The 15,542-nt window shown below is 30.8% G+C and overlaps 2 protein-coding genes across 2 annotated transcripts in view; one reads left to right on the top strand and one right to left on the bottom strand.

Annotated features, from left to right (window-relative positions):
- The window catches only part of LOC126741976 (activating signal cointegrator 1 complex subunit 3), a 37,853-nt gene extending 35,400 nt beyond the window's left edge, over positions 1-2,453 (top strand). Inside the window, exons 28-30 of the mRNA XM_050448480.1 lie at positions 1,310-1,475; positions 1,529-2,141; positions 2,193-2,453. Of these exons, the coding sequence (XP_050304437.1) occupies positions 1,310-1,475; positions 1,529-2,141; positions 2,193-2,278 (865 nt within the window). The 3' untranslated portion in view covers positions 2,279-2,453. The remainder of the gene's footprint in view (positions 1-1,309; positions 1,476-1,528; positions 2,142-2,192) is intronic.
- A 3,433-nt stretch (positions 2,454-5,886) lies between these two features.
- On the bottom strand, positions 5,887-15,056 carry LOC126741978 (syntenin-1-like). The gene is made up of 5 exons (XM_050448482.1): positions 14,814-15,056; positions 11,421-11,603; positions 11,239-11,367; positions 10,715-11,184; positions 5,887-6,434 (listed from the first exon to the last, which is right to left on the bottom strand). Exons 1-5 carry the CDS (start codon positions 14,874-14,876, stop codon positions 6,380-6,382), a joined length of 900 nt encoding a protein of 299 aa, XP_050304439.1. The 5' UTR covers positions 14,877-15,056; the 3' UTR covers positions 5,887-6,379.
- Positions 15,057-15,542: the final 486 nt, after the last annotated feature.

Raw genomic sequence — 15,542 nt, 5'->3', positions numbered from 1 at the left:
CACAGGATTTTTAAAGATTTCTTAAAATTCACATTATCGAAATATGGGTTTGTTCACACTATAGAATTAACATAGAAAAATATTGGTGTTCACATTAATGAGTTGTTCATAAAATCGTAAGTTCACGTTACCGCGAGTTTGTATAACTGAAATTTCAAACAAAATTGGATCTTGCCATCCATTAATGACCCTAATTTTTTAAATGAAACATCAGTTTTTGTTACTTAAGAAATTTCAAAATAAATTGTATACGGGATGAAGATCCAGGAAACGTGATCCATTAAAGGAATGTTCGGTTCTTTTAAAAGGGATTTGTGGCAAAGGCAAAATGGTATTCTTCAATATGTCCCTATACAGAAACCATTCAATTACCCTCCCAATTTTTTAGGTACCTCTTATGTACATGGTATATTAGGTATCCTATTTATCTCCACTAAAGCTTGAAAGCTTGTTTTCGGTTTAACCGGAAATGAAAAGTTTGACTAACTGTTATTGTATGAAACTATATATTTAGCTGATATTCTTTATATGTATATTCTTGGAACAAATGCATATTTCTGTTTTTTTTTAAAGATGATTATTTTACTATGACCAAATATGTCAGTCCTTTTAATTTCTCTCATTACTTTATGGGAATGATTGCTCAACTTTGTACAATGTAAACACTATTATATATATAATTTTTTTTTAAAAAGAAAGTCTTCTTTTAGTCACCCAATAATACACTTTAAAGGTAATGTTGAATAAAGCTAAGCGGTTTTTCACTGTTTTGCAGCTAAATCAAATTTACATAAGAGCTGTTGTGAGGTTAGTGACAAAGATCAAAGAAGAAAGATCTATCATTGGGTAGACCCTATAACAATAATTAAAGGCACAGAAAAATACAATAGAAATCCCAGATTGTAGTTTAATTTACGTGCTACAAGCACGTCGATGTACCAGAAAAGGGTCAATAAATGGCACTCATAATTCATTAAATTACACAAATACTAACTAAGCAAACAGCTTGCCAAAGATGCCTAATTTATACTGCCCCTAAAATATTTACTGTGCTATCAAGATAAATTTTTTGATCAAATAAAGTGTAAATAACAAGACTGATTCTTAGAGTTCTTTATGCAACTTTCACTACTCACTTAATACCTTACAATATTATAATTCTTATTTGTTTCTCGTAAGGTAAAACATGATAGCGAACAGATATTGTTATGTCAATTTTGTTCTATTACCTTTTCTTCATTTTTGCCATATAAAACTACTGATTAAAAATACAATTAATTAATTTATTATTGTGCCATTTTTCTTTCAGAGAACTCGCAAAGGAATTGGATGTAAAAACCAACTTTCCCTTCGACTCTCCTTGCTTGAAAGTTTTGCTAATGATCAAATGTTACTTATTAGACTGCGTTTTACCCAATCAAGAATACGTTCTCGATTTAAAATCCGTTCTGGATCAGATCATCCGTATCATCCATGTAAGCAATTTTTTTTTAAAATAATGAAATTTTTGAACCCACGCTTTTTCTAGGCTATGATGAATTTGGCTGCGGGTAGAAACTGGCTGGATTGCACTTTAAAATTAGCCTATTTCAGCCAAATGCTCATTCAAGGCTACACTATCGATAAATCAAGCCTCATAATGCTCCCATACGTTAACCATGGCAATTTGAGGGAAATTAAGAATAAGTTGTGTAGACTTTTAGGCTCTTCGGATATAAGCATTCCTTTGATTAAATCTGCTATGAGTAGTGATAAAAATATTTCCAGAGATTTTGCCAAGATTTTCCAGGATATACTCGGTTCAAAAGCGAGCGGTGATATTATGAAAGTGATTAATGATTTACCGGCGATAACCATTGAAACAACTGTCATAAATATAGGTGATAGTTCTAGGTTGGAGGTAGACGTTGATAATAGTGGCAATATTAATGTAAGAGGAAATAGAGAGGGAGAATTTTTACTTACAATAGATTTAATGAGGGAGGGATCCGCAAAAATGAACGTTTATAGTAAGAAATTCAATAAACAAAAGGAGGAGTTTTGGTTTTTGGTGCTGCAGATGGAAAAAGAGGTGATTTTTAGGAAATTTTCATTCACTAGAAAAAACAAGAAGATTGAGTTGCCCGTAAACTTAAGAAGAGGTAATAACTAAATAAATGTTAATATTTGATAATAGTTTTTGAATTTTATAGGGTTTTACTACTACAAATTGCACATACTAAGCGACTGTTACATAGGCTTCGACCAGCTGCTTACTTATAGAATAAAAATTTCATAATTTAGTCAAATTTTTAGTCTTTATATCAAACTTTTTTTATTTATTTGCATTATATGATTTTATTTATATTTATTTGATGTATATAGGGCTACTGGGTTAATTGACATTATGCAAGATTTGTCCAGCGTTAACTGATAAATAATTTAATACTACATAAATATGGTTCCCTGGTCTATATTATTTTAACCTTGTTTTTAACCAAATCTTAAAGTCTGGCCTGTTGTTTATATCTGGAATTTATTTAGATATAATTCATAAAAGTGGCGAAGGAATAAACATGAACAAATTGCAGGCTAATCAGCAATCTGTTGGCTATGATAAAAGTTTTTGGGTGGTATGTCATAGGGATGCTATCGCGTCATTTTAGAAAGTAGATACTGAGTCAACAGTACTGCTTTGCACTGATTCAGTCTGTTGATACAGACCTATACTAATTTACTAACAGAAAATTTTCAAAGTTTCAGGTTGGTCTTGCAATACATATTAATAAGCGAGGTAAGCTGCAGTATTTCCTTTAAATTATTATAAAAGTGACCATTAGAAAACTCTAAAAATTACTTTCAAATTTCGTATTTCACGGCTAGATGGAGTAATTAAAAAAGAAAAACGTACATATATCAACCTATACTTTTTATAATATTGTTAGAATGCCTAGAAAATTCTCTATCATTTTGCTTTAAGGCTCAGTAGCCTGCGAATGATAGTAGCGGCAGGCGAAGGTATTAAAATCGGTGTAAATTCTAAACCAATTATTCGATTTTAGCAATTCAAAATTTGTTTGTATGGTCAATGTAGCTGTTTTAAATGTCCGATCTCAATAATACTGCTCTATAGTTCTAATAAAATAGCTAGAAATATAATTCTGACAGAATCTTTAAAAAGTAGATAAAATTTGCAAAAAAGTTGTAAAAACCGAACGATGATATCTTTGTTCGTTTTAAAGTTATAGTGAATTAAAGTTTTTTTTTACGTACCGAGCCAACATTTATGTACTAGCGCAGAAAAATAGCTAAGCCACTCTGCAAGCCCATTCCAAGAAGGTTAATAATTACTTATAACATTTTTGTTCATACTCAGTGGTCGAGTAACAGATACATCTTCAGGTTTTTATATAAAAGGCGAATGATAACGAGATAGAAACGACTGCAGCCAATCATATTTAGCGATTTTACTAAAGGATTAAAATTATGATTTTTTTTTAACGTAACTGTTAGTTCATACACCATCTTCCTAACAGAATTTCAACAAGAAGTACATCCTCGATTTTGCGGTTTTCTTAATGTGGTTGATGATTTTTGCTTTTTTTTTCTATCCGCAACAATGAAGATTGACGTAAAATTTGGTGATTTCAGTGTCGTTTGTGGAATGTTAAAATATTTGGCATCGACTCACATTTGCTCATCTTTTACTGCATTATAATAGCCTTAGCCAAAGATGCGTTACAATTCGTACACTAAACATGTCTTAATTCGTAGAACTTACAGTAAAGCTCTAACGTTTTTATTTAAAAAAATTGATACGAATTTGCCATGCGAAATGCATCCCTAAGTATTTAAAGTCATATGCGAAATAAGACTTTGTTTATCAGGCAAATTTCAAACTGAACCTTTTGCGGCTATATTGCTAATGACAATATTTTATACTGTAATTGACAATATACAATACTGTTCTTACAGAGATATAAATATACATCCCCATTAAAATACAAAGTCTTAATCTTATCACACGTTCAAGTATGTGCAAGTAATTACACTGTTATCTGAGGGCAAGAGCATAAAAACATAAATAAAATAATAATATAAACCCATAAACTATACACAAACAAAACTTAATAAAAACTACAGTCTATTCTATATCTAACATTTCTTCTTAAAAACTTACAGTGAACCTTGGAAAGGATCATGTACATCAGGTCAAAACGATCAATGATCTTATTAATGGCATATTAAAGTCATAATTTGTATGATAATATTTAATTTTGTAGGTCAGGTTTCCTGAGGGAATTTAAGACTAATATTACTAAGTAGAGATGGACAACTCACAGAACCATTCAAGATTTTAAAAGTGAAACAAAGGTCATGCATTTTTCTTCTGGAAGATAATGGTTCTAAGTTTACATGAATACCTAATCTCGTGTCTACATATTTTACAAATCTATTTTGAACAGATTCGTACATTGTAAAACGGCGACCAAACCAGTCACCCTCAAGTGGGGTCTCAGAATTAGCGTCTTAGGGGAAAAATCTTTACATGCTCGAAATACTAAACAGAACTAAGCATTTGCAAAGCTTTGGAAGCTGTAGCTGAGTACTAATGGTCTCTAAATGAATGTTTTTGATTAAAAAAATAACTTCAAGATCCCTCCACAGTTCATAGATATAACATCTTCTTCTGATTTTATTATTTTAAAAAGTTTTCGGTGTTACCTCTATATTTTTTGAACAAAAGACACATTATTTTCGGTGTGATTTAAATAGTCTATCAATTACTCTATTACATCTTAGTTCAGAAGACTTTGCATAATCAACTCTAGATCTAGACTCCATATAAAGTTTATGTGCGGACTTTTTCCATACACTGTCCTGCTTTAACTCAAGACTAAAATATCTAGGAAAGTTTAATTCAAAAAAGTAGTCCATTTTTCTCAAAAAGACCTCTTAATAATATTTTAGAGGGTGAAAGAATACAAAAAAACATACCCTAAGACCGTTGAAATAGAGATGTTTAAGCTACAGAATGTCAAAGTTTAGCACTATTCATAAAAGTATTCAGTGGTTTCAGGTATATTTGCTCAGAACAGTGTCACAGATTTACAGAATACTTATTTTTACAGAATATTCTGTAAATCTGTGACAGTGTCTCAATACAGTGATGTCAAATAGTTGTTAAAACCCAAACAGTCAAAGTTCATAAAATCAGGATAGTATTCTTTCTTTTGCAAAGTTTTAGGACGATCAATAGATCCTTTACAAAAGTAAGCAGGATGATGCTGTCCTACGAGATATAGTACTACTTCTTACGATCAGTGAGATATGACTTAAAGGACAGATTTAAAGAAGTATTTTAATTTTTGCTCTAATACCTATTTCCTCTAATTTATGAAGAAAAATATGCAACCCTGTCAAATGCCTTTGACCAGTCGAGGAATACTGCTAATGGCCTACCGCCCTCATTAAAAGTATTAATCACAAAGTCATCATACGGTCAAAGCGTCCTCCCGAATTATCCTTTCATCATTAATAGGGGATTAGGTTTTATTAAGAGAACATTTATAAGCTCCGGTAATGTGTCTCTATTGTCAGATCTATACTGAACTTGATAAAATTGTCTGATATCTCTAGAGTCAAATACATCTTAATATATTCTTTCGAAGAAATTAACCACGTATTACCTTGTTTTGAATACGTTGGATAAACGGGAATATTACAGTGTTAATGTTGCATATTATAATATATTAGAAATTATTATAAAAAGTGCTGAATGTCTAGCAACTTTCAACATCTATGTTGCTGCTCCTAACGTAGTCAACCTGCATATTTCTTACATTATTTCGCAATCGTTTGTATGCAATAAACGACTTTTTTGTTCATACATAACAAATACGCAAGATTTTGAAAACGTTTATTGATTAATAATAAATATGAATCAGTGATTATATAAATAAAATAATATGGTAATCCTATAAAAATATTTATACCTATACGAGATATCTCTAACAGCTAACATAGTAACGAATATATAATTCTATAAAGATACATATATGTATATAGTTAAACAAATATAGCAGTCGCACCCAATTAAGAGATTTTGTCAATTATTGTATTGCCGTTACTGTTATGGGTTGCAACTAAAAAGAGAAAACAAACTAACACGTATAAATGCATTTAGAGATACTAATCATCAGTCTGTATAAAAACGAACGTTAGTTCTATTAACATCTTTGGAAAAAACACAGGAAACAAATTCACTTAAAAAGTAAAAGGTTAAAATAAGTATTGCACTACCGTGATATATATTTTAAATATGGTGTGCTGGAAAATTGTGAAATACATGGCACTTTAAAAGGTCACATATGCTGTAAAATATAGTTTGTGGAAGAGTTTATAGAGAGGGAATGGAATGGTCCATCAAGCCTTTTAGAAGAGATCCGGCCATCCTGAAAGAAAATTATATTTTAGTATAGTTACAAATTTAAAAAAAACGTCTCTATGTAGCAATATGGGGTTAAAATTTGTATAATAAGGCATAATTGTCATTTTATTATACCAAATTATCAGCGTATTTTTACTTGGTTTTAATTCGTTCTGTTTTTACCAATTTTAAGGAATATTGAACTTCGAAAAACTAAATTTTATATTTTAAGAACTTTCGGCTTTACCTTCAGGTCCAATTGAATAGTAAAATGGATGGTTGTAATTTTATTAATTTAAAGAAAGTGAAAACAATACAATGAAATTCTGCATAAGTCACGAATGCAATATGTCGACGTGTTCAAGGCAGAACGGCACAAGCGCCAAAAATTCAAAAATCGGTTATTTACATCAAATTAAAGCGGCATTTATTCCGCATCTAATAACGTTTGAGACTTATGCCACAAAAAATCCGTTTAGTTGTGAAATGCTTTTAAAATTTGCACAAACGACAAGAGTTCCCCCCCACCCACTTTTGTTTGGCATAAGCGCCAGACGGTCATAAGCTTTACACAGGTGCCTGCGTGCGTGTTTATCGGCAGTTTTTGTGAGCTAAAGGTAGATTTAAATTGTTTTTTAAACAAAAGGATTTGACAGACTAGTAGATAAATCTAATTATAATAACAATTATATCTGCCTAATCACCCAAATCTGATTTTAAAAATGTGGCGTTTATGCCAATTTGCATGCAGTACTTTTTGTTTGGCACAAGCGACATTACACCTATGCTATTCAATGCAAATGATTTAATGCTTTTTTTCGCCTTAAAAGGTTTGCCCTGGAAGTTTTCGGTATTTTCAAGAACACAAAAGCTTTTAAAACTTGCAAAAAACAATAAAGAAGATGATCCTGATGCTAGTTGCCAAATGTTGAATTGGATAATAGCATGCTGGTAGAGGTCCTCGATGAAGTTTGTCCCCTCGACGCAGCTTTGAAAGAGGATGTGATAATTTTGGAAAACACCAATGAAATTATAAATAGTTTGGGACCAAGCCCAAAAGTTCTTGTGGAAAAAAATGCCAGAGCGGAAACTAGTTATCAAAGTCCTTCTGAAATGATATTTCATAACGAGTTAGATATCTTGGACTTTCCATTAGACTTTCTTACTGTTTAAGTGATACTATACCTAGTATAAACAGTTTAAGCAATATTAATGCCACAACCAGTGCCAGAATTGAGACTGATTTTACTACAGATTCTGATGAAGACTATGAAATTGAGGAAATACGAGCAGTTCCGAAAATGAAGCAGAAGACTTTGAAAAACCTAATAAGAAAAGAAGAGTCCGATATTTTCCAGACGAAAATGATAAAGAAAATAGCAGTGACTTTCAGAAAGAAATAAATGAAGGCGATCCAGCTATTTCAATAAAGATTAAGAAGAACTCAGTCAGCAAACGAGAGGAACGCAAGAAACAAAAAGATTTGGGATTGAAATACTTAAGCACTTCAGGAAAATTAATTTGTGACAAAAAAAATGAAGGAAAACCCGTGCAGAAATAAAAAAAGCTGCAAAAATGATTGTATTTTATTTTCTGAAGAAGAAAGAAAATCTATATTTGATTTTTTTTTGGGGCTTGGCAAGTAGTGACAAGCAGAAACGATTTATTAGTGATTGTACTTCGGTTTGTTCAACTAAGAGACGGCGTAATTTAAAAAATAGAAAAATGACAGTGGAATATAGTATACTAAAAAATAGTATACCAACACGCGTTTGCAGGCAGTTTTTACTTGCAACTTTATCTGTGACCGTGCGATTAGAACTGTTTTAAATAATAAGGAGTATGAAAATTTTCCACAGCCTGATCAGCGAGGAATCCATGTACCGTCTAACAAGACTAAAACCGAACTTGTTCAACACTTTAAGGAATTTGTTAATTCTTTGTCAGCGGTGCCCTCGCATTATTGCCGAAGTTCATCTTCAAAAACATATCTTCCTGCTGATATAAAAAGCTATAATAACCTTTACAAAATGTATGTTTTTACTGAACAAAAAAATAATCGCCAGTTTTTAAAAAAGGGAAAATTTTTGAATTTGTTTAAAGAAAATTACAACATTGGAATTCCCAAAAAAAGATAAATGCCTAAAATGCGAGAGATTTAAGAATCTAAGCGAGGAGTTAAAGACTGAAGCAGAGACCAAAAATTATAAGGAGCATATCGAGGAAAAGGATACAATTAAGCAAACTTTCCTAGAGGAACAAAAAATGTCAGGAGAAAAAAACTCATATTTAGTAGTAAGTTTTGATCTCCAGAGGGTATTAGCTACTCCTCATGGGGATAATATGCTGTTAGGTTTTTCCCGAAAATATGCAGTTTATAACTTGTCTGTTTATGAATCGACTACAAAAAAAGGCTATTGTTACTTATGGGAAGAAAAAGATGCAAAAAGGGGTAGTAACGAAATTTGCTCAAACATGTTACACTATTTAAAATACGTAGATAGCACTGCTAAATATAAAAAAATATCAATGTACTGCGACAATTGCTTTTGACAATTGATATTTTTTAAATCATTCTATTACCGTCGAAGAAGTGTCTGTTACTTATTTAATTGCAGGCTACACCTACATGCCTGTAGATTCAATACATGCAGTCATTGAAAAGAATATAAAAAATAAAATAGTACAAGCGCCATCTGAATGGCCCACTATTATTCGTAATGCCAGAATTAATCCAGAACCTTATATATAATAATCAAGCAAAAATTCTCAGATTTTCTGGACTTTAAAAGCATTAATTTTGAAAAAGCAAGTAAACTAAAAATATCGGAAATTAAAAAAGCAGTTTTTTCTAAAAATGATTATAATGCTAGGGTTTTTTACTCTTTTAAAGAAAACAAAGAAGAACTAGTCTTTTTGAAATTAAAATCAGGTATTCTTAAGGCAGCCTATAAGGAGGAAATACCAATTAATTTAAAAAAATATAATGATTTAAAAAAACTCTGCACTGAGTTAGTTATAAGGCCTGAGTATCACTCAGAGTATTTAACCTTAAAATGTTCTGGATCAGTACCTGATGTACTTAATGAGACTGACATTGATGATGAATAAGATTAAATATTCATCCTATTCATCATCAATGTCATCCATTCATTTATTATTAACGTACATAATATCTAATAGCTAATCAATTTTTCTACTTAATGTATAGGAAAAAAAATTTGTTTTTATATTTTAAGAATTTGTTTTTTTTTTAACTAGTCCGTTGTAAAATACGAGTATTATTATTATTAAACTATGTATGTATATAAACCAAATTATTTTCTAAAAAAACTGTTTTTTTTTTAATTTTTTATAAGAAATACTTGTAATTATGTTACAATTTTTTTAAATAATTATGTATTTTATGATACAACAATGTTCTTTTATAAATTATATTCAAAAGTAATTTGTGTTTTTAATTGGCATAAAAACCAAAAAAAAAAAATATATTTGCGTTAAAAAATTGATTTGGCACATCTCCAGATAAGCGCCAATTTACACACCCACTAACAGACATGTTTTGGCACAAGCGACTATTTCATTTTGGCATAAACACCATAAGTCAATAACGTTTGGCATAAACGCCAAAAAATCCTAATTTTTAAGATTACAGCTTTACTTATCAACTTAAGACAAAAAAAAATTAAGAACAAAAAATACGAATGTTACACGTTTTTTTGTGTCTCCTGAAAAATTTGTAATTTGGCGTTTGTGTCGTTCAGCCTTAAACACGTCGATGTGTCTCTAATAAATGGAGAGCAAGTTAAAGGAATCTTTTTAGAAATTGGACTAATGATTATTTAAAAAAATGCAAAAAAGGTTAATTATAAATGGGTCTTAAGCCAATTTTATGAAATCATTTTTTTTTCGGAAGGACTTAAATAAATGTATACAAAAGATTTAATGAAAGGTAAGTAAACAAACAAATGATTGGGAACTTATGTGTTCAAAAAACATAAATAAAAGGGAAAATACATTTATCACTAATCCTTAATTATTTCGAGATAAAACTATTTATCTATGACGTTCAACAGATACTGTCTTTGTAATTAGGTGGATTACAACTAAATTACGTCTTTAAATTATGTTCATTACCGTAAACATTTAAGTTATGCACCATAAAAAACTTAAGATACGTCCAAACACGTACATATAATTGTAAAGGTTTTTACGAACTTTTTTTATACAGTAATATTCATATAATTGAAATAAAATATATTTTTCTCAAAACAAAAACTTAAAATTGAACTTATTGATACTCACTTCTTCACCATGTGATCATACATAAAACTCGGTATGACTGTAATAGTAACAACATTCCCAGCGTTCGCAATGATTTCCTTGACCTGTTTATCTTTCAATCCAACTACATTCTGGCCTTCCACTTCCAGTAACTGATGGTCAATCAATACCCCATTCCTAGCAGCCGAGGAATCTTTAATAATAGTCGAAATTCTGCCATTTTTAAACTGGAATCCTAGACATCCGGTACTGTCTTTGTGTAGTGTTAAAGTCCTCTCAAACGGTCTGTCTCTCAAGACAACTTTAATGCCATTTACGGGGCTTTTTTTAAACAAGTTGTGCACTTTCTCCATGGACATGCCTGCCACGTTTGTGCCGTTAATTTGTAAAATTTGATCTCCGAATCTCAGACCGGCAAGTGCAGCCGGAGACTTTTCGACCACCAGAGCGATGAATATGCCATTGTTGATTTCTTTTACTCTAACACCCACCTAAAATTATTGTAAATTTTATAATGAAAGTTGATATTCCTTTTAAATGTTTACTTTTCCATCGGCATCTTTACAAAGAGTAACTTCCCGGATTCCGTTAGTAACTTGTGCTCTGTGGAGCCCCAGAGACTGTCCTGATAGTGGAGCAATCATGTTGTTGGGACCAGAGGATCCAACCGATAACTGAAATTAACACACAAGTTTTATATTGAATTTCCTCCCGAATTGTGGACTACCTGTTGATAAATTGAAACAGTATGGCTGTACTCGGGCATATTTTCTTTAATGATTTCTTCACTGAGTTCCAACCCCATATAGTTTCCAAGGGATGGATAAACACCACCAATGTCAACAGAGGTGGCACCTGCATTGTAGGTGCCCGGATTGTATGGTGGAGGTTTGTTAATGTCATTTCCCAGCTGCGTTAATAATAAATTATTAGTAAAATATAAGTAAGGATAATGTAAAAGTTTTAAAGTGTGTAAGAATTTAAATAGAAGAGTGGTGCAAGTGCTCATTTTCACTTCTAGTTATTTTAAGTTGGAATTACTATATAAATGTCCTATCAAGATCAAACAGTATATGCGGCTTCATACATAGAATACTTCAAAGAACAGCTACATGTTAAAACTATTGATACTTTTACTTAAACATATAGTTATAAGGTTCAGAATATATTCATACACAGAAAAGAATTAGTGTTCATTGTTGATCAGCATCCTGTAATTTTTTTCTACATCTTGTCATTATAGTATCTTCAGTACAAAAGTATCTAAAAAAATCCGCACTATTTTCAAACTGATTCGGATAGTTATTTTAATAATATGCAAATTCTGAAAAGAAAATGGAAGCAGTAGGATATTCTAGTGAATAAATCTTCCTTCAGAGGGGAACTTAATATAAAGATTTCCATTTACTTACTCATACTCTTGATTTAGTTCATATTCTTTTACTTGTGATAATGAACATGTAGTGTGTACCCTCTTTTCTTTACTCTGCTTTGTCTTGTAGTAATGACTTTGTTGCCAATAAAATAAAATTAACAATAACAACAAAATCATTTATTTGTCAAAAAGAAAAAACAAACACATTTTATGAAAAAAGTATGTAAGTTAGCTAAGAGATAAATATGGTACTTTAATTAGTATATTAATTGTTGGTTTCACACAAGTTTGAAATTAGTGATTGTTTAGAAAAGGACAAGGATCAACTGGTATTTCAAAGTAATCCAGTTGACGATATATTAAACACACTTGTGACACACTAATGATACACACACTATTTTTTAAATATTTTACATTATGCATGGTAAATTTAAAAAATAAATATCATGAAACCTTATTTTTCTTCTGAGATTTGAAGACATGAAGAAGAAATATTATATTTTTTATATAAAGGGATAAAATAACCTTTGTAACATGACCTGGGTCTTTTAATAGATTTCAAAATATCATTTTACAAGGAGATTTATATGAATGCATGAACTATGTAGGGATTCTTAACCACACTTTTCAATACTGACCCCTAAAGGACTATAACTTCTTATTATATATAACAGATAGAGTAAAATTAGTTATTATGGATTTGCAACTTATCAGGTTACCAGAGAAAAGAATATTAATATGAGCCCGTTACTTTGCTACTCGATGTGTGACTCATGCATACTGTATATAGTAGAATTCTCTCCCTGTTGTCTATTTTGATACTAATGTATCTAAACATACAATCTTTAAGGGAACTATATGACTAAATACTATACTTTTGGAAATAATAATATACTTATGAGGGTACTTTACCATCTTAATTCACTTTTTATGAAATATATACACTTTCACACATGGTCACGATCAATGTGGATTAAGCCCTGTGATATCTGATAAAGAAAACCTTTTATGTGAAATTTACTTTTCTAGGTTAAATGCAGCTCAATGCAGTGGTTAATGATCATAGAACAATTCTTGACCTTTGCTTTACTACTATTTATTCCATCACACTACTCTGGAGCTGCCACTACTAAATTAGTAAAGCCAATTACTTAGAACTTCCAGTACAATATTCTTATAACTTTAATCAACCAGATTTTATATAAATAACTACTTTTCTACTTGCAATTGTCTGTCTATAATTGTTAATGAGAACTGTTCATGATTATTTGAATCAATGTGTCTATCCTAAAACACTACCCCTCATGGTTTTACTGAACTGAACTGAATAATCTAGTTATTTATAAAAAAATAGCACACAGAAAGTGCAGACAATTAAGAATAACTACTGATTTTTCAGAATTCACCTCCTCACAATGTCGTTCACCATCTAGGAATTGCTACAGACATTATACTGAAAGAGCCAAAATTACAATACAAAATGAGAGCAAATCCTTTTGGAAGTTTGTGAAATTGCATCTTAATCGAGGCCATTTCTACACCATTCCAAATGAGATGGTCCTTCATGATTCGAGACCTGATATTGGTATTTCTATTGCAAACCTCTTGGCCACCCACTTTTCATCTGTATTTTACAAGAATGCTAAGTTTTCCAATGTCTTAGGTGGGTTTGACACCTCATGTAAATTTAGCCAGGCCAACAAGATGTCCCTTAGAGCTACTACAATTATTGAAATATATGTTCGCTCCTCCTCCTCTTCCTCCTCTCAGGATGAGTTTGGTGTTTTCCTGATGTAAATTGAATTAAATGTCATTAGGTATTGAGAAAAGTGGGTTTATAAAGTTTAAGTTTTAAAATGTTATTCATGGTATCCCCTTGCAGCAACTTGACTCAGACAAGTATTTGGGTGTTTTTTAGGACCCAAGTTTTCCTGTCTACTACCTTTATTTCGAAAATACTATAAATACAGGTAATAAGCTCAGTTGATTAATCAAAAAATCTTGCAAAGACTTTAATAATGTGTTGGCATTCACCCATTATTATAGAAAACACTATATATTCACTTAACTAAGTCTTCTTGAATTCTCCAAAATAATTTGGTAACCTCATTTTCTTGTGTCTATCGAAAGTGTTCAGCGCAAGTTCATTAGGTTTAGCAAATAATTATGCTCCTATAAAGTTAGGCATGGTTTTTAACTTGCTCCATGACCATGTCCTATTAGAGTATTAACTCATTATCAAGCTGAAGGTAGTTCTTTGATGTTTGCTTTGCATTTATTTAAAGTTCTGAATGGTATTCTTAACAATCTATAATACCTTTTTTCTTTACATGTGACCTCTTATACAGCTTCAAACGAGGTACTTTTCCATATTCGCTTTTGCGAAACAACCTATTTACTAAATAGTCCTATTAACAGCATAGCTTTGTAAAAAATCTTAATTTTTTTCATAAAATACCCTATCCTTCCTCTTTAGATTATTGTTAATTTTTAAAATATACTGTACTGTTAAAATACCAACTTGATATTTAATAAACAATTCTAAATGATAAAGATGAAATAGTTTTATCAGTTTAATAACAATTAAAAATACTTGTGCAATAAATAAAAAAATTAACGTCATAAGGACAATCTATTCTAATAATTCATTCTGTAGGCAATAAAAGGGGCTTTATTTAAATAATTTAATTGTTATTGTGGTTGAGGAATTTCAAGAGAGGATGAATCATATGCATTAAATTGTACCTGAATTTGGGCCCTGCTCATTTGATCCATCTTCATATCTTCTAAGCTGGGATACATCGACATATTGCTTTATGATAAATTTAGCAACAGTATAAATAAGACACTCGTAGACTTATATTAATTAATGATGTTTTGAGACAGGACGATTTCCAATTTTCTGGGCCTCCACACTAAAGTTAACTAAAACCGATTCAAAAGACTTGTGTATGAAGAATAATATTGTAATATAGACAATACAGAAGAATGACACAATTGACATGTGACAAATGACACGAGTCAGCTGATCGTCCTATAAGAGTCATATGAGGAAACACTAATGCAGATATGCACACAGTGTTGCCGCTATTATTATTTTTGCCTGAAAAAAAACGTAGCTTTATCTTTGCTGAAAATTCTAAGGTTTAATGGAATTACCATTGAATTTTCTCTTTTAGCTTAAATGTTTTTGCTTGTCTAAGCAATATAGTAAAAAAAAAGAAGAAGTAAAGTAAGAATTTAATGCTAATGATAATAACCGCCATTTGCAATTTTATGAAATAAGTACCTTTTAAATGTTACGTCTCAGATCTTAAGTCAAAAATTAAACCTTTTATTAAAATAAAAAATTATTATTTATTGACCATATATAAATATATTTTATATAAACAGCCACAGCCATCTTTATTCTAGCCGCGAACATCGCAAGTCAACACCGCGAACCGCTTATGCTTCCGGATCGATTTAATAGAC

The sequence above is a fragment of the Anthonomus grandis genome, chromosome 11, assembly GCF_022605725.1.
Source record: "Anthonomus grandis grandis chromosome 11, icAntGran1.3, whole genome shotgun sequence".
NCBI lineage: Eukaryota > Metazoa > Arthropoda > Insecta > Coleoptera > Curculionidae > Anthonomus > Anthonomus grandis.
Note: the sequence above shows the minus strand (reverse complement) of the source record. Positions and strands in the feature narration are given on the sequence as shown.

Coding starts and splice junctions, on each gene's coding strand:
- LOC126741978 (XM_050448482.1), bottom strand. CDS start 14,876: ATGTCGATGTATCCCAGCTTAGAAGATATGAAGATGGATCAAATGAGC. Junction 11,368..11,420: donor CTGTTTCAATTTATCAACAG/GTAGTCCACAAT, acceptor TGTTAATTTCAG/TTATCGGTTGGATCCTCTGG. Junction 11,185..11,238: donor GTAAAGATGCCGATGGAAAA/GTAAACATTTAA, acceptor CAATAATTTTAG/GTGGGTGTTAGAGTAAAAGA.